Here is a 17,839-nt window from a genome sequence, read left to right as displayed (position 1 = left end):
CCCCCCTCCCCCGCCCCTCCCTCAGATATTCTTTATTGCACGTTTCACAGCAATGCAGCGCACTAATAACTCAAAGCGGGCCCAGCTGCAACCACCAGCTATTAAAAGGGTCGCATTTCATTTAAGAGGCACAGGCCTGTATACTTCCTTCGTTGAGATGTTTCTTCTCCATGTCACCTTGTGTGTTTATTTGGTAAATAACTAATTATACACCGGAGGTCACATCAGAGCCTCCTGCCATCTGGTAGATCTTTTGGCTGTTGTCTAAGTGAGCGACTTAAGCCTCTTATTCCCGTGGTCGATAAACACCAAACTATTCCTAAGCAGCGGGACCTGAAAGCGGGACCATGACTTGACGCGTTGGACACGAGGACACTCGCAGGTTAATTGTGTGCTTCCTCACTGCGCGCAAAGTTTGCAGATGGCCATTTCCTGGACGGGAACAACGCCCCGCAGCACAAAGCCTGCTCCTTAAAGGGAATAATCCCCACTAGCGCGGGCCAGACGGAGCCGTGACCCTCAGCGCCGGCCGACGGCCTTCTGGGACCAACCTGGAAAGCCGCTTCAGCAGGTCCACGGCAAACGGGCTCAGAGCGGAGACCGGACATCTCCAGAAGGAGCCTCCCTCATGTGCTCTCCAGGAAGAGAGCCATGAGCAGTATTAGTTTACATGAAAGGGAGGTCTTGAACTATTTAAATGTTTTGATGAATTAGGAATGTCACAATTCGAATAAGGAACTCTTGAGCCTTTCAGTAACCAAAGTTATGGATGTGATTAGGACGGGACATAAAAACATAAGAATGTTGAATGGAACATGATGTGATACAGTTGTAAACAGACAGTAATGTGGGAATGTTTGTTGATCCAAACAACCCTTAAATCATTTTAAATGCCCAGTAGAGACAGATCCCCCCCCCCCCCCCCATCAGACCCCTACTCATTCATTCATCCAGATCCAGCTGATGTTATAAATTATAGCTGCAGTACGCCTCACTCGCTGATGTGACCGTATGTGTGTGTGTGTGGGGGGGGGGGGGGGGGGGGGGGAATACTCACAGCATGGGGCAGTTTCCGATAACCAAAGCCTCTGAGAGGTGAACCCCCCCAGGCAGAACGTTTTCTCTATGCAGGCCTGATTCTTAACCCCGAGCAGCTTTGGGAGCATCACAGTCGTTTTGGTTGTTTTTCTTTGGGACGGATGGGTTCATTAAATCTGAGTGATGCTTCAGCTCCGGGCTGTGATTAGCTGTAGTTGCCCTAATTGTCAGAGGAGACCACCCCTCAGTCCTACCTGAGTAGGTAGCTTTTAAGTATCGCTGCTGGGCCTCTGCTGTTGTTGTTGTTCTTCTTGGTACATTTTGGTAGGAGAGCCAGATGTTGGTCCATCCCAAACGCACCACACTATCCTGCAGCAGACCGACACAGTAGAACAAGAGGCAACGAGTCGTCATCTCACTTTATTTATTAACCAAAACGACCAACACCACCCCCACCGGGCCATAGCAGAAAGATCAGCCACACAAAATGAGGTAAATCAGGATGTTTCCTCGTGAAAGGGCACACTTTAGTCACTTGTCGTACATGTGGAACACTGACGAGGATCTGTTGGTTATTACTGTTTACAAGTGACAGAACACATGACCGATAACAAAATAAACAGCATTTGAAACGCATGTAAAGATAATAAATAACGGCGTAGATATATGCACACAGAGCGTCAGGATGCGTAGCAGGGCTCGGGCCGACCTACGACCTTCAACTATGGCCCAGAAGAGTTTTATTGCACTGCGAGGCAGCGGAGCGGCAACGTCCCGGCGCACGCCGTCCCTCGAGGAGCCGCGGCCTGAACTCCATTTGCTTCGCAGCGGGCGTGATTGATTGGACTTTCTGGCGGAGAGTCGGCCTCACGACCACCGGGGCTCGTGTGCTGGAAATGATTTGTGCAGTGAGGAGAGGGAGGGAGGGAGGGAGGGTGTGTGTGTGGGGGGGGTTGTTGGTCAGCTATGTGCCTCTCCAGGAGGTCTCCAGTCGAACATCACGGCGGGAAGAAGAACGGGAGACAAAGTAAACGCAAAGAGGAAAACGCTGCGGTGCTCTTTTATCGTGCGACATCGCCGCCGTGGAGCCGGATGAATGGAAAGATCTGTTTCCAGCAAATGTGCCGTGAAAAGCCCCCCCCACACAACGTAAAGTTGAAGGAACACATGATGAAGCCCGACGTGGGAGATGAGCGTGCGTCACTGTTGACCGATTAAATGGGCGGAGCCTCCGGGCGGAGCAGTGTGTGGGTGGAGTATTTATTTTAGCAACACTATTACTGAGGGGGGGGGGGGGGGGCGGGGGAGTCTATAGAAGAGTCTGCAGGAAATGCCCGCATGAGATCAATAAAGATTAGAAGATGCAACGGAATGCGAGCCTGGAGGTGACGTAGTGTGGAGGCTTATTTTGAGGCTCGCACTGTGCAGAAATCACTCTGTGGAATTTCCTTTAATTGTCCCCCCCCCCCCCCCCCCCATTCATCTGTCCATCTGTTTTTCTTTTGTTTGTTTGTTAAATAACACAAAAGGAGTGAGTGGAAAGAAAAATCCAGTGATAAACAATGACTACATAAAGAAAAACAAATATATTTCTACTGGAGCTCTGCGATGTGGGAAAACCCGTCGGATGCTTTAAATGGAAAATCACCAAAACGGCCTTTGTGCTTATTGTTAGTAAGTGTTTTCAAAACTGTCCCTTTGTTTTAGATGATTGGTGTCAAATGACGTGATGCTTCTGCTCTGCAGCCAATAAATCAATAAGAAGTCTGAAATGTTTTTGATGTGCAGCTGTATGAAAGCAGTGAAGTCAGTCTCCACTCAGTATGCGTTCGATCTCCTCCAGCCTCCTGAGGGCGGCGGCCCTCTTCTTCTCTATGTCGCTCACCTCCTCTGTGCTCTTAGGCTGCTCCACGCCGCCCAGGCTTTCCGCCGAGGATGTCCGCACATTCTTCTCGCCCCTCCCTTCCTCCGCAACCCCGGCCACCCTCCCCGGCGCTTCCTCCTCCTCCTCCTCCTTGCCGCCGGCTCCGCCCCCTCCGGACGCCAGCGGTTCGCCCGCCGCGCTCATGGCGGCCATTTTGCCGCGCACGATGCTCAGGTGGCGGCGCACGTACTCCTCGTTGGGCGCCATCGCCAGCGTCTCCTCCAGGCAGGCGGCGGCGCGCGGCAGGTCGCGCTCCTCGAAGTACACCACGCACAGGTTGTGCTTGCCCTGCACGTTGGTGGGGTCCATGCGCACGATGCGCTCGAAGCAGGCCTTGGCGCCGCGCGTGTCCTTCTTGTGGTTCATGAGGATGTCCCCCTTGAGGATCAGGCCCTTGACGTGCTCCGGGTGGTGTCGCAGCAGCTCGTCCAGCGCCGGCAGCGCGTCCGACTCGCGCTTGGACTGCGAGTAGAGCAGCGCCAGGTTGAACAGGGCGCTGCGGAAGCCCGCCTGCAGGGCGATGGCCCGCCGCATCCAGCGCTCGGCCGCCGCGTTCTCGCTGGCGTCCATGGCCAGCATGCCCAGGTTGAAGTAGCCGTTGGCGTCGCCGGGCTCCTCCTCCACGTAGATCAGGAAGCGGCGGTTGGCCTCGGGCCAGAACTTCGGGTCGCCTGCCGCCAAAAGGAAAGACTGGATTTAACGTCAATTAAAGCGGAATGTACTTAACCCCGGTTTTCATCTGCCGAAAAGTCTTTTTTGGGATCTTTCGACAAACCGTCAGGCTGCATTTATTGGTCACGTGACCCTTCTGTTGAACTTTGTTATCTAAGGGAAAAAGTGAGGCATTAACAATGGACTACACATATAGAACAACCAGATAACTCGTGAACAATATAAAACAATCGTATCACTTGAGATGTTTATGTTATGTGTGCCCCCCCCCCCCCCAAAGAAATAATCTCTCATCTCAGGATCTGCAAAAAAAAACCAACCCAAAAAAAACAAAGAAAACTGCAGATCCAGAGAATGTTTCAGAGTATGTGACAAATGCTTTTAAGAGCCACGAAATGTGCACAACAGAGGAGACGCATACGGGCTTACATGGAGCACGTTGCGTAACACTATACTAATCTTTTAAACCACCGAGTAAACATCACTTCATTGTGCTGCAACCACATTGTTAGAAACCCCTAATTGATCAGAGTCGCAATGAACAACCTCCCGCCCGCGTTGACAAGGTATCAAAAGGTCGAGCGGTCACTGTGAACCGCGAGGGGAGTGCGCAGCAAAAGGAAAACACGCCGTGTCAACATGAACTATCGCTGGCTTAATGACTCCCTCCCGGAGGATTTAGTACTCTGCGTAAGAGTAAGCAGATTTTAATCCTTGATGTTGATGATTGACAAAGTACTCTTCATAATTATATACACACAGTGGATTTTTCACACTAGATCAAGCTGCAGCAGGAACGTGCTCGCAATAAAGAGCGAAATGAACGCCACAAGGAGACATGCGGAGGGTGGAGAAGCCAAACAGCTGCAGCCAGTCCAACCTGCTGCAGATATCAATGCATTATTTTTATTATTGCCTTGGATGCCACATGGCCACCTGACAGAAGGTTGGCCATGAACTCAAGTGCCAAACCTTCCGGAACGCGGTTACACCCTGAACTCTCAAATGGCCCTTTGAAAAGTGCCGCCCCTTCCCCGCAGCACGGCTCATATTGAAAACCAAACCCGGCGTGGCTCACCAGACTCCTGCATGAGAAGCGCCGAGTTGAAGAGCGCCAGCTTGTGGCGCGGGTTGAGCTCCAGGGCGTGGTTGAAGTTCCTCAGGGCCTCGGGGGGGTCCTTCATCTCGATGTTGACGATGGCCAGGTTGTACCACAGGTCGGCGTTGGTGCGGTCCAGCTCCAGCGCCCGCAGGTAGGCGTCGCGGGCTTCCGTGAGCTTGTTCATCTTTAGGAGCAGCTCCCCTCTGACGCAGATTGAATTCAAGAGCGGCCATTATCACACGATCATGTGACACATATATATATATATATATATATATATATATAGACATAAAATTATAACCACATTTACATATAATCAATCAATACTGCAAAGAGCAAAGAAGAATTTAGACATTCCAAAGAATGTGACCATTTTCTAAGACAAATCTGAGATTTGATTTTTCAAATTGAACTGTAAGTGACTTTCGGTTGTGACGAATAATGCGGCAGCTTGGGTAAACAGCTACAACAGCTGCACCTTCAACAGCACTGTAGACTTCCCGTGATCTTAAAGTACATAGAGTCTCCAAGTAGATATCAATGAACTGTTGGTTCAGTGGGAGGGGCCAAATTAAACTAGTAAGGGCAAGTCTGACAGGGTTTACTGAGAATCAACCTGCTTAAGATGAACGATAAGGTCCCTTCCATAGAACTACTAGCGGAGCTGTAAAGGTCTGTGGCTCGTTTACAGTGATTTAAATGAGTGGAACGCCGGTAGAAGGTGTGTAGGATTGAGTTCCTCAGAGATGGACCCCTCCCAGACGCAGAGTTCAAAGCCTTGCCTGCTGATGTAGGCCTGTTTGAAGTCCGGCCTCATGCTGATGGCTTGTCGGTAGAGCTGGTCGGCCTCCTCCAGCCTCGACTCGTTGGCCCGGATCAGATTGGCCAGGTTGATGTAAACATTGAGATGGTTCGGCGCCACGCGCGTTGCGTACTTCTTCCCAGGAATCACCTGGCGAGCGATCAACAACCGCTTATTTTATGAGGGTTAAATGGAAAACAATGAAACCGAGGTGGCAGATCGTACCTGTAGATCACAAACAATCACAAAGCCACCAGCATGCTATGGAGTTTCATCTCACATGCAGCGAATAAACCAATCCTTTGAAGATGTTTAATCTTGGCTGCGCCACATAGTTTTGACACTGAATGTGTTTTGCTTAAAAGCCTCTAGTTCACAGCGAGGTCATCGAAAGGCAGAAAGACGGATGAATGAAGGGGGATCAGTGGGTCACACGATGACGTACCTGAGGCATCAGGGACTTAGCCACCAGGTAGGCATCTTCTGCCTCTTTGGACTTGTTCAAGTTCTTGTAGGTTCTCCCAACATTCATGTGGGCTCCAATGTCATCTGTGGAAACACGGTATTGTTTATAAGACACAAATATCCACTAAAGGCTGAGACATAAATGACTTCTTAAATGCATTTATTCCTCACCCATCCCTGGGTTTCTCCCCCCTTGCTTTGCTTTGACATAAATAAGCTCAACCGGCGTTCTGTTTACACAATTAGAAACAAACCTTTGATGGTGTATTTAAAAATAACTCTATAAATCCTTCTGGAAAGCAGCAGGAAAAGGGAGGCGCTGAGAGGGGCCAGTGGAGTCGAGGGGGCAGAGCAGGAAATCCTCAGAGGGTTGTTTATCTCGGGGAAACACTGTTGCGTGGTGAAGCAGCAGAAAGAGTCTCAGCTGACCACAGGCTTCCCAACAACAAAGTACTAACTGACCCACTGTCACTGCACACTCTACTCGAATGAAGCACGAGTTGAGTGAACTCGCGTAGTCACGAGTTCTCAGAGCAACGGGTTGAAGGATGTTTTTCTCTCTTACCCATCGTTTTTTCTTGGCAGAACTGGCATCACATTTGATCAACTAAAGATACGGTTGTGTAACATTTGTCAAATTGAAAAGATCAGGATCCGCACGCAGGACGCGATGAGGCATGTCACATTGATGAGCAGCCATTCAAACGAGTCCCAGCACATTTGCGATGGCAAAAAATGTCAACGAGTGACAAATGGGCGTCTTCTCACCGGGCTGGACGCGGGTGGCCTGGAGGAAATACTGCAGCGCCTTGGCATAGTCGTTCTGGTTCTCCAGAGCGTGGCCGACGTTATTCCACAACTTGGCGTTGTTCTTGTTGACCTGCAATCGGCGGACGGTTTAAGAAACGCCACAATGAGCTGGTTTCATTCCACCAGGTTCCTGTGACCGCGTGTGGCAGAGGTCTTCCTCGCTTACCTTCAGGGCGGAGGTGAACAGAGTATATTCTGACTCCCAGTCCCAGTTTCTTTTGAAAGTCTTCACTGCGTGTGTAGTCAAAAGCACACCGATTACCAACCAGGAAATCTTCTTCAAGTGTCTGCAAAGACAAGAAAAGAAGAAAGTCTCACCAGGACTTCATGGAGCCCGATGAATTCAGCACCAGCGAGCACCGTGTTCTTTAATTTAAACGAATACATTTGACAAAGCCCGGTTCTTTTTGCACGACAGGCGGCTCACGCAGTTATTCGGTTCCCGGGCATGGGAACAAACGCTCACCCTTTGTGCGAAACGATCCGGAATCCATGTGCGACGAGGACACAGAAGCCCATGCTGGGCACGTAGAGGACCCTCTCCGCCACCACGAAGCCCACCGGGAAGAAGAGGTTGGAGGCGGGGATGAAAGGCAGGACCATCAGAGACAGGGCCTGCGGGAGGGAAACCACACCAGTCGCCTTGTTTCAATGCCGGGCCGAACATGCAGGCGGTTATTCTACCGCGGCTGAAACAATGGGCCAATTAAGGGGATGCTTAATAGACATAATTCATTGGAGACTATGAGAGATTTGTGCACATCGTAAGTGCCTAAAACCATCTGTTCCCAGGATCTCAAATGAGACTTCGTGGGACTTTTATGATTTCTCACAATGCCTGATGTTTCTTTGGGAAACCACAAGCTTTTTAAACTTATTAAAAAGGGGATCATCTTTCTTTCATCCTCGGGATCAGGTTCACCGCCCACGCAAGAAATCTACTCGTCTCTGCATGTGTGATATGAGCCGATGGCAGGAAGAGATCTGACTCCATAGGTTATTGCCCCCCCCCCTCCCCCCCTCCCCCCTCCAACAGGTAGAAGGAGGCTCTTTAGACCAGGCTTTTCTTAATGGGAACTGTTCTTTGAAAGTATTTAGAGCTACATCAATAGAACCAAGTAGGATGATGTGTTATAATTATTTCAAATGCTCCTAGCGAACCAGAATAAACACTCCAAGGTCATAATTATGTGTATTTTGTGCTAATTTCTGTTCCCCGGTTGTAAAGTGCAGCCGTCACTGATCCTGACGAGAGCCACGGGACGCTGACTCGTTTCCGTGCTCCACAAGGTGCACGTTTACTAATGAGAAGCCTAATTATTTTTAACTCACTTCATGACAGACGGATCCGGCTAATGTAAGTAAATGAATAACATGAAACGGCAAATAATCAAACCAGTGCATGAAGCCTATCGAGTCTATTTTATTCATGTAATAATACAATACAAAATATTTGTTGACAGCACAGCTAGTGTTCTGCAATCTGTATTTTGTCTGGCAGAAATTCGGTGACGTCATGTGCCGTCGCATTGTCCATAAAAAGCACACTGTGAAGATCAAAGACGAGCCCCAACAAAGGACACTAAAGCGCAGACTCGAGTCCGGCATCTAATGGATCATTTCGACAGAAATGCTCTCAGCCCACATTCAACAAAGAAGCAAAGCCTAGTCCCGTTTCTGGAGAAATGGCGGCTGTGGACATGAGGAACATCTGTAAGTGCAGCTTACATCATTTGAGTTCAGTCATCCTCACTTTAACCAAATACTTTGGCCCCTTAACTACCCGAGGGCGTTATTGTGATCCATAGGCCTTTCAGATGGCAATATTATCAGAGTTCTGTTCTATATTCACTGTACTCTCAGCTGAGGGGAAACTAGGAGGATCTTTCCAATACCATGAATCGAAAGTTGGTTCAATCCACAGCCGGTGGTCGCCAGGCCCCATTTTGAGGGGTTTTAAAAAGCCGTTTCTTTCTGAGGAGGCTGTGGCTGAAGCGGCAGAGAAAAGCCTCCTCCATAAGTGACGCACAAGCGGGTCGAAGATCGCTCACCATGATGACGGTCCTGGCCGAGCTGTGTCGGTAGCGCAAGCTGTGGTAAGCCAGCAGGCCCAGAGAGGCGTAGAACACCAGGGTGGCCAGGTTACGCAGGTCCAGGAGGGACTCCACCAGAGGGATGGTGCCCATAGTCCAGTCGCAGCAGAGCTCCGACGGGTTCAGCAGCAGCCACGCATTCACCGGCAGCAGGTAGTTGAAAGTCAGCTGCCTGGTGGGAGTGTGGCTGACGGCTGCCGGGTTATCAAATCTACAGGGAGGACGGAGAAGAATAGTTCACCCGAGCACTGAAGCAGGGAGGATATAAAAACATGGCGTTCTGTTTATGACGAGGAAAAGCAGAGACGGCTGAAGGAAGGAACGATCATCTATCAGACTATCAGTCTAATCTGCATCGGTCTAAAAAATCCCTTCAGAGTGCACTATGCAGATGTTGACAATTTGAATTGAAAATGTATAACGTTTGGTGCTGCAATCCTGAACAATTGGGACCAATGAGGACCATCTCGGCCTCTCGTTTTGTAACATTAGTGTCAAAGTCTGCGTGACTTTTCTGGCCGTTTTTGCTTTACTCCCCCAGCGTGCGATCCAATCGGCCAGCCCCGCCGTCCTTTGATCCCCCCGCTGAAGTAAAAGCTATGAAGGATGTAGAAATGTGTAACATCTGGTGAAGACACTGGAAGCCTTTGATGACGGAAAGAAGGCACTCTAAAATTTAGGCTGTCCACCCTGCAGTCACCAGGAACAGGTTTTGTGGAAACAAGTGCCAGGAGACGTGAACATCAGAGTCAGGCTTCATCCATCCCCTCCGGCACGTGTTTGTATCTCAGCCTCTCGGGTAAAGCAGGTGGTCCAAACCCTTCTATCACAAATAATCCCAACTGGGATGGCGGTAATCTAGATCGGCATATTGTTATGACTCGGACGCAGAAATTCTCCCAGACAATCCGGAGACGTCTCTGGGATGGCGGCTGGAGGATTAGCCGACCTCGGCTAATAGTCTGGAATTTTATCTTTGCTATCAAATGCCATCGGGCTGAATGTCTAAGTGGAGTACAGACCGTTGCACAATAGTCTTAATCCGATGAGTCAAATGACATTTGCTCACATCATTCACTGAGAGTCAGATACATTATGATCCACAACGGGACAATTCTGATGTTGCAGCAGAGGACAGAAATGCGTAATAGGAGGCACATGAACTAAAATAATAAGAAAATTAAAAGGACATGGCAGATTGGTGGCAGCAACTAGTGGATGAAAACACCAGTAATGCAATATGATTATGTAATTGTGCTCTGTGCACTTAATTCAGCATATTAACATACTAGAGTACTGCGCAGTGGGTTAAGTCTTGCAGGGGAGCCTCACTGCTTTACATCCTCGGATGTAGTGCGAAACCGCCTGCAGCCGATCTCTGAACCCGACCGCAGAACCACAAGAAAGAACGACAGGCCTGTAAATAACATCCCTCAGCAGCAGGATGTCAGAGGCCAAGAAAGGACGACTTTGATCAAATGAGACATTATGCAACAGTTTGCACAATCGTAACCGAGTATTTCCAGTATAATGTGTTTATGTAATCTGAATTAACATGCGGATCACGACTCCACTGCCCTTTATTATCCACTAATGTCTTTTCCTTTTGTGCAGATGGAACACAGCAGCTGCACAGCGACACTTTTTTTTCCTCTCTTTTTTTTTTTTTTTTTTAAATGAGCCATACACAAAGATTTACCTTACTAATATTGGAATTGAGTGTCAACGTTATGCTTTAGGTTTAATCCACCAGTCGAATAAACCTAAAGGCAGCACAGACTGCCAGCAGTGGCTTTTTAACTGCTTTTTTTCTTTTCTTTTTAGAGCGAAATGCAAATGAAGGCGTTTTACCTGGTGAAGACTGGAAGCTGGGACTGGATGACCTGCACCCTGACGATGACGAGCAGCAGGGTGCTGATGACCAGGACAATGAGCTTCAGTAGAGTTTGCAGGACGGCATACGGGAAACCGCCTTTGCCCTGCAGGAAGCGCCGCAGCGTGTCCAGCAGCATGGGCAGGGTGAACTGAGGGAGCAGCAGCAGAAGAAACACACAGGGAGGTGAAGGGTCAACGCCACATGTGGCGTACGGGGTTCACACCAGATTCACAGTGAAGTTCCATTTCATCCATCAAATGGCGTTCCTTTGGGGTTTTTGTTGTTAATCATTTTCAAATCTATTTCGGTCTGCGACTAACCGCCAGAGCCGGTGAAAGTCATATTTAACACATCGTTCCACTTTTCTCCCCAGAATGATTAAAAATGATTTGTGCACTGCGCTCTCGCTCAACCCGCGAAGCCCTCAATCTAAAGAATCTGCATTCATACGCCGCGAGTCCTGCAAGCTGAAGCGTTAATGGGGGGTATTTAGAGCAGCAGGGTTGGGCTGAATGTCTGCGTGGAGCTTATTAGCATGAGGGATATTTATTACTTATATATTAGACACACTATGACTGGTTTAAACCCCCCTTCTGTTCAATTCATGTGACCCTAACCCTTCCATGAGGGGGGCGGGTCGTAGGGGAGAGAAAAGGCCCTTTAGAATGATTTGGGTTTGTTTGGTTTTAATACCTAATCGGCCGTGAACCATGGCGCGTTATCACAAACGTTAAATTAGCGCTGAATGCTTGATGTTCCAGGTGTGGCCAGGTTAGAGGCGGAGCCTTACCCCCTGAGCGACGAACACCTCGTGGACACAGCAGATGCCGATGACGGTGATTCCCTGCTCCTTACAAAGCGTTGCTGCCGCCACGAGGGCCACCGTCAGCGTGATGGGGGCCCAGACTGAGGGAGGGAAAGTTAAACATCACGTTGGATTTTCCTTAGTAGTGTTCTAAGGATTTTCCCCTTGTCCCCAGTGACATTTATTCAAGTCGTCCATCCGAGGGAAACATCTTGTTCAAAAACGTGACTTTGTAACCTAATGAGATTTTCCTGAATGGACGGAGAGTTTCTAGTCTCAGTGAGGCTCATTAAAAATGAAGAGTTCTGCCTTTCAATTTGTTCCCAGATTTGGCCTCAAAACATGTGCCATGTCAGGGGAGGCCAAACAGCGACCTGCACAAAGGGGCCACGCCATGGAAGGAACAAATGGTGAGACCACATCCGGGTCCATTCCATGTTATCAAAAGATATGCTGCTTATCTGCCGACATGCTATCGGCAGATAAGCAGCAGGAAATGGCACCACACAATCTACACAATCAACAAGTCATTGTTTAACTTAAATTATTTAATAGCCAAATCTAAAAAGCATCCTGAACAATGTTGGTATCGCACTGAACCACTAACAGGTTTTGCCGTAGTTCAAAACTTCAGGACTTCAACAGCTTACAGTTTTTTTTTGTGGTTCTGTTGTTGGTTCGTTTGTCCTTTTAAGATTTAAGCAAAGCCAGAATCAAAGCAACATAATGTGAACCCATCAAATGGTTGGAAGGCCTTCGTTATAGATGGTTACCACATGTTGGTGAAACAAACTTAAAAAGGCGCCGAGGCAGCACAGAGGTTTTCCTTTGGGGCACAATTACATAAACTAATTCAAACAGGTGTTTTTAATGACAACTCCCCCCCCCCCCCCCCCCCTTACTGCGTTAAAGCTTCCAGTGCATGGACAACATCCGACTAATTACCAAACACCCACAAAACTCCACCCGAGGGGGGGAACAATGGGTTCCGTAATGCGGTGGACATGGTTATGGGTAACACTGTGATGGTAATGCTTCCCTATGCCATCCTGAAAAGTGGCCCGGACCCCCCCCCCCCAAGAGCCGCCCCCCGACCCGACTGTCCCCACCAGCCTCCTTATTCACACAAACGTGTAACTGTCTACTTCCACGGCTCCTCAATGAATGGACTGTCCTAAAGGAGGAGTCGTGGGGGGGGGGGGGGGGGGTCGAGATAGTGGAGAGCTCATTGAAGCACGAGGGACTCACCGATGGAGCGGTCGGCACCGGTTGATTTGGTGTAAGACAGGAAAGCAGCCAGGAGGAAGATTGAGGAGAGAAGTTCTGCTCTGCCAACGACACCTGTGACCTGAGGACATGGGTGGGGGGGGGGGGGTGATGAAGGACAGGTTTCACTTCTCCTAACCAGAACACGGATTTGATCATTTAAAGTCCATTTGTTGTAATACATGTGATGGGTGAGACGTTTTATAGCTGGAGTGGAGCAGCTTGGCGGCTGTCTTTTACTGCTCAAATGTTTGCTTGTAAACAAGGAGGTATTTTATTTGCACTACCGTGTGTTTTTGTTCTCATTGGCGGACAGTTTCCTCTCAAGCCAACGTCTTCCACGTGTTTATTGTAAAGTTGCTCTGAGATTTAGGGAAACTGATATAAACCCCACTTTCATTCAACATCAGTCAGGACCCATTATCTTTTTTTTCTTTTTTTTTTATGGCCACAAGCTCTCGGGTGTTCAGGTATTTCTCTCCAGGGTTCAACCACCAAGGAAAAACACTCCAATAAAGCTCTAGAAAAGATAAGGATAATGTTGCGCTCTAATGGCTTTGAGGACATTACACATGTTCAAGGCCTTGAATCCAGTTGCAAAAACAGGTCTAGTCATGTAAATCCTCTCAGCAGAGGACAAGCACATACATCTCCTTAAACCCGCCTCTCCGACATTAACGCCTTTTATTTGTGTAAATGATGACTGCCCTCGTGTGGAAGGAACAACATCCTCAATTCCGTCGCAATCAAAGGCGTGCGTTGCTTGAGAAAGACGCCTACCTAGTCAGATGGGCGACATCTATTCACATCTGGATTCAAACCGGGCTTACACCGACCCATTAGACAAATACTAAACACTAATCCCCTCGTGGCCCATTTGTCTAAAACCAACAGCCAGTGGGTGTCACTGTAAGTGGTGTGGCCTGTAGATGCAACAATGTGAAAGAAACGCCGCGCGAAAAGGCAACTACACTTTATCATCAGGCAGCCGCGCTACAGCGTTAGCTCCTTTGATAAGGTTTGTCATTAAGAAGGTGAGAGGGAAATAGATTGGGATATAAAGCTAAAGAACCACAGATTTGGTTTGTTAATTGTCTGTTTGTGCGTCTCTTTCCTGGTACTGCCATCTTAGAGCGTTGACATACTGTGGGGAACACAAAACGAGTTGCATTGGAAGATACTCTTTAGAGGAGGAAGGAAAAAAAAAAAAAGAAGTCTCCATTCAAAAAGATAGAGCCTAAAAAAAAGCGACTAAGAAAGACATGGGGGCACACAGGGACTCTTTGTAGACGCTTATCATGAAGAGAGCTTCAGTGCTCGCAGCACAACTCAAAAACAAATGATCCGTTCAGAGGGAGATTCCAGACGGCGATAACGTGAAGGCCATTCGCTGGACCAACTCTTAAGGCTCATTTGTGAGGCAAATTGTTTCCATTCAAGACGTCTGAGAGACTCGGCGCAGATTAAGAGAACACCAGGAAGAAGACTGGCGCAGCGGTGCACGCCGTGTAACAGAAGCACTGCGCCCCCAGAAGCAGAATGTCCTCTTTGTTTTTCCTCCTCCGGCCAGAGGCCGTCTGGTCATCAGTTGCGCCGGGCTGAATAGGATGTATTACAGGCCCTAATTGGGGACGAGGGGCTTCTCAGGCGGGCCCTTGACAAGAGAACGAGCTCCGGTTCAGATGACAAACAAACGCGATGGTCCCGATAACATTCACGGTGACCGGATCAAGGAGAATCTTAACATACCAACATCTGATTTAATATATAAAAGGCCAGAAAGCCGAAGAAAACAATGTGTGGTGAGAAGAAAAGGGCTGATGGTAATTGCTGCGTTAACAGAAGGGCTTTAAATGACAGTTTCAGGAAAGTGAGATGAAAAGCACAAGTAAACAGTCCACAATGGGTACGATTAGATGGCTAATAAATGTTCAGAAGCAGTGAAGCGGACGTTGGGTGGGGGTGGGTGTGTGTGTGTGTGTGTGGGGGGGGGGGGGGGGGGGGGCATTGAGTTGACAGCAGCAGACGAGGGATTTCCTAAACACTCCCCGTGTATTCAGCACCATGTTTGCCTTCCCTGTCCCTGGGAGCTGAGCGGAGTTCTGACCTGTTCTGTTGGCTCCCTCTTGTTCTGCAACTCGTCTTTGGTCGGTTTATGCTTAACGAAGGAATCTGTGTTGTTTTACAGTCTTTAGGCGAGGGCCTGTGATCGGAGGATCATTTTGCAGGATGTTGAGTTAAGCCGTTTGCTCAGGTTGAAGGGTCAAGTCAAACGAAGTAACGCTGCACAGGCTTGATGCCTTCGATGTGCTCGTAACTCACGCCACTAGGGCACGTGGGAAAGGAGCTTTGATTTCGAACGCGAGTAACTTCTTCTTGAGAAGTACTTTGGTATTTCCTACTTGGAACTGTAGGAATCAGATGCGCTTTCCTAGAAAACAGCGTGCATGATGACCCCCCGCTGAACTGGAGGTAATCGAGGAGTCACACCAACAGACCTCAGTCTTTTAAAACCAGAAATAACAACCAATTACTTTACACTTTAAATTGATCCATCGATGGTTATTTTAACATTGAAGTGATTATACAAGTTTTAAATGAGCAAAAAACAACAACAATCAATTTAGCACAGCAATTGTCACTGTTGTGTGTGTTCGTAATTTCATGTATTTACACAGCCGTCTTAGACGTTGTGTTTCATGCTTTTGTGTTGTGGAAAGTCCTTCTTACAAATAGATGTTATTTTGTATGAACAAAACACTGCAATAAAAATAGAAGTAATCACCATTCATTAGTCAGTTTGAAGATTTAGCCTCAAAATATTTTTAATCAGAAACAAGTTGCTGTTTCAAGTGTAAAATATGTGATACAAGCTGGACAATTAACAACTGTGTTGTCTACAAAGCAAAGCATTTTGTGACGTTTTGAGTCCAACTCAAACATATAGGAGGCTAAATCCAAGCACGGCTCAACAACTAAACGCAGTCACTTTTGCTTTTCTGCACTGAAAAGTGAAACTGACATCAGCTAGAGGTTTTAATGATTTAAATGTTCCTTTGGAGCCAAAAGTAATGAGTACCCTTGTATCAGAATTTCACACACATGACATGAACAGTGTGCCTCGACGCAGACAATGCATACTCACGGCTTCAGTGTGGATGGGGTGCACAGCAAACAGCAACGCCGCCACCAAGCTGGAGGTCTTGTCCAGGAACAGCCGGCCGACACGCAGGAAAAGCACACACACCACGGCGTGCAACACAACGTTGAGCAGATGGTAGGAAGCTGCGGTCAGCTCACTGAAGAGGTAGTTCAGTCGGAAGGTGAGTACCGTCAGCGGCCGGTAAGACTTGTGGCTCCTCTCCTGTAGTCGAACGTTCACAAGATATCAGTCGACGGTTCGACAGACATCAAAAGTGTTTGTGTGATGTGATCAAACAGATAATTATTTTTTATCATGGTAGCAACCTCAGCCAATTTAAAATCATGTCAAGTTCAACAGAAGTAACCTAAATAAAACGGCTCACTAAGCACCCCTTAAACTAGCCAATACAGATAAGCCAAAGGTGTATCATGGACCGTGACTTACCTCCGCCATAGGTGTTCCCCAGAAGTCATTGAGGAACAGGTTGCGCAGAGGGGTTGAGGGCCGTAGGTCCTTGTTGTCGAGGATTGCGGAGACATCGTCAAACACAAAGCCGCACGACACGCTGTTCCAGTAACATCCCACCACCAGTCCAGTCAAAAGTAAAATCTCCTTCCATGAGACGACAGACATGGCTGACCAAAGCCGTCATTGATCACTGTGAAGGAAAACCAAGGGATTTGACAAGCAGTCAAATGAGCAGACACTTGGTGGATTGGTTTCCTGATTCGACTTGAGTTTCTAAAGAAACCATTCAATCATAATAACGATGCAGCTTTTCAGAGGACCACACACACACACACACACACACACCAAGTAAGTTGCAGCGAGTAATCCATTTGGTTTTTACTGTTCTTTTGTAGCGTCCATGTCATATTACTCAATGACAGTTAGTGTGGCTTAAATGTGTGGTGGTCTTACTTGCTCACTACCAGGACCCTTTGTATCTGCCACCCGGTTAAATAGATTGGCATGTTTTTATTCTAGTCTGACCATTATCTGGCAGATTAATTACACGACAAGAAAAACTACGGGTGGGCATTTTAGACCACATGCTGAAAGAAAACATAGCAGCCGGTAGTTAACTTCACAGTAACAGCTGGCTGCAAACGCATTGCAGGGTGGACGGTAACAGCTTAGCAAGTGAATTAACTTATATCCTGATGAAATAGCTATCTAAGGGCAGGCACTGGACTTACGAACAAAAAACGCATTGCTATCACTTGCCCGAGGCAATATAAAAGTACAAAAAGCCCCAAATACCATTCAAAATCCTGCAATTGCATACTGGCTGTTGCAGCATAACATTAGCTAGCGGTAAAGCACTTAGCTAATGCTAACTTGCCTTTGACAAAATGATTTGCGCCGGATAAGGTGGGCGCAGATGTGTTTAAGGTCTTTACTGAATTCCTCACCTACCGTGTCTATAAAATGGCAAACGGTGACAGTAGAGGTGGCATTAGAAACTTTGAATGACGAACAATTAGTTACACACCTACGAAGTGATCGATTCAGATAGCGACATTCCGCTTGAGAAAGCTAACGTTAGCTCGGACGCGTCATAACTATCACTTCCGGGGCAGAGGTGACCGCGCAAATGAAACGTTAGCCGCACAGACTAGGTGCGTTGAGACAAACGCGGGTTCTTGCGACCAATATAAAGTTCTTATAGTTACGACTTGCCAATACCTTTTTGTAACGCTACATCCGTTTAAGTTTACAGTTGGGTTAAGACGCCTGCGAGGGTCCTCTCAGCCGTGTCGTACTTAGCTTTCTATGCCCGTGGACTAGCTTGACTAGCTAGCTGGCCGGGTCACACTGCTGGTGTTGTCACGGTAACC

General features: G+C 48.0%; 1 protein-coding gene across 3 annotated transcripts; it reads right to left on the bottom strand.

Moving 5' to 3' along the window:
- Positions 1-1,443: 1,443 nt before the first annotated feature.
- Positions 1,444-17,800, bottom strand: tmtc3 (transmembrane O-mannosyltransferase targeting cadherins 3). Of its 3 annotated transcripts, none has more exons than XM_037451930.2 (14): positions 17,688-17,800; positions 16,443-16,656; positions 15,999-16,217; positions 12,836-12,935; positions 11,573-11,688; positions 10,758-10,930; positions 8,865-9,117; positions 7,280-7,428; positions 6,980-7,100; positions 6,772-6,883; positions 5,984-6,087; positions 5,519-5,688; positions 4,713-4,939; positions 1,444-3,633 (listed from the first exon to the last, which is right to left on the bottom strand). In XM_037451930.2, exons 2-14 carry the CDS (start codon positions 16,629-16,631, stop codon positions 2,846-2,848), a joined length of 2,721 nt encoding a protein of 906 aa, XP_037307827.2. In that variant the 5' UTR covers positions 16,632-16,656; positions 17,688-17,800; the 3' UTR covers positions 1,444-2,845. The 3 variants fall into 3 exon arrangements, with proteins under 3 accessions (XP_037307827.2, XP_037307824.2, XP_037307825.2); XM_037451927.2 differs by lacking the exon at positions 17,688-17,800 and adding an exon at positions 17,418-17,665; XM_037451928.2 differs by lacking the exon at positions 17,688-17,800 and adding an exon at positions 17,494-17,665.
- Between the last annotated feature and the right edge of the window lie 39 nt (positions 17,801-17,839).

This window comes from Pungitius pungitius, chromosome 6 (genome assembly GCF_949316345.1).
Source record: "Pungitius pungitius chromosome 6, fPunPun2.1, whole genome shotgun sequence".
NCBI lineage: Eukaryota > Metazoa > Chordata > Actinopteri > Perciformes > Gasterosteidae > Pungitius > Pungitius pungitius.
This window is presented reverse-complemented; position numbering and strand designations above follow the sequence as displayed.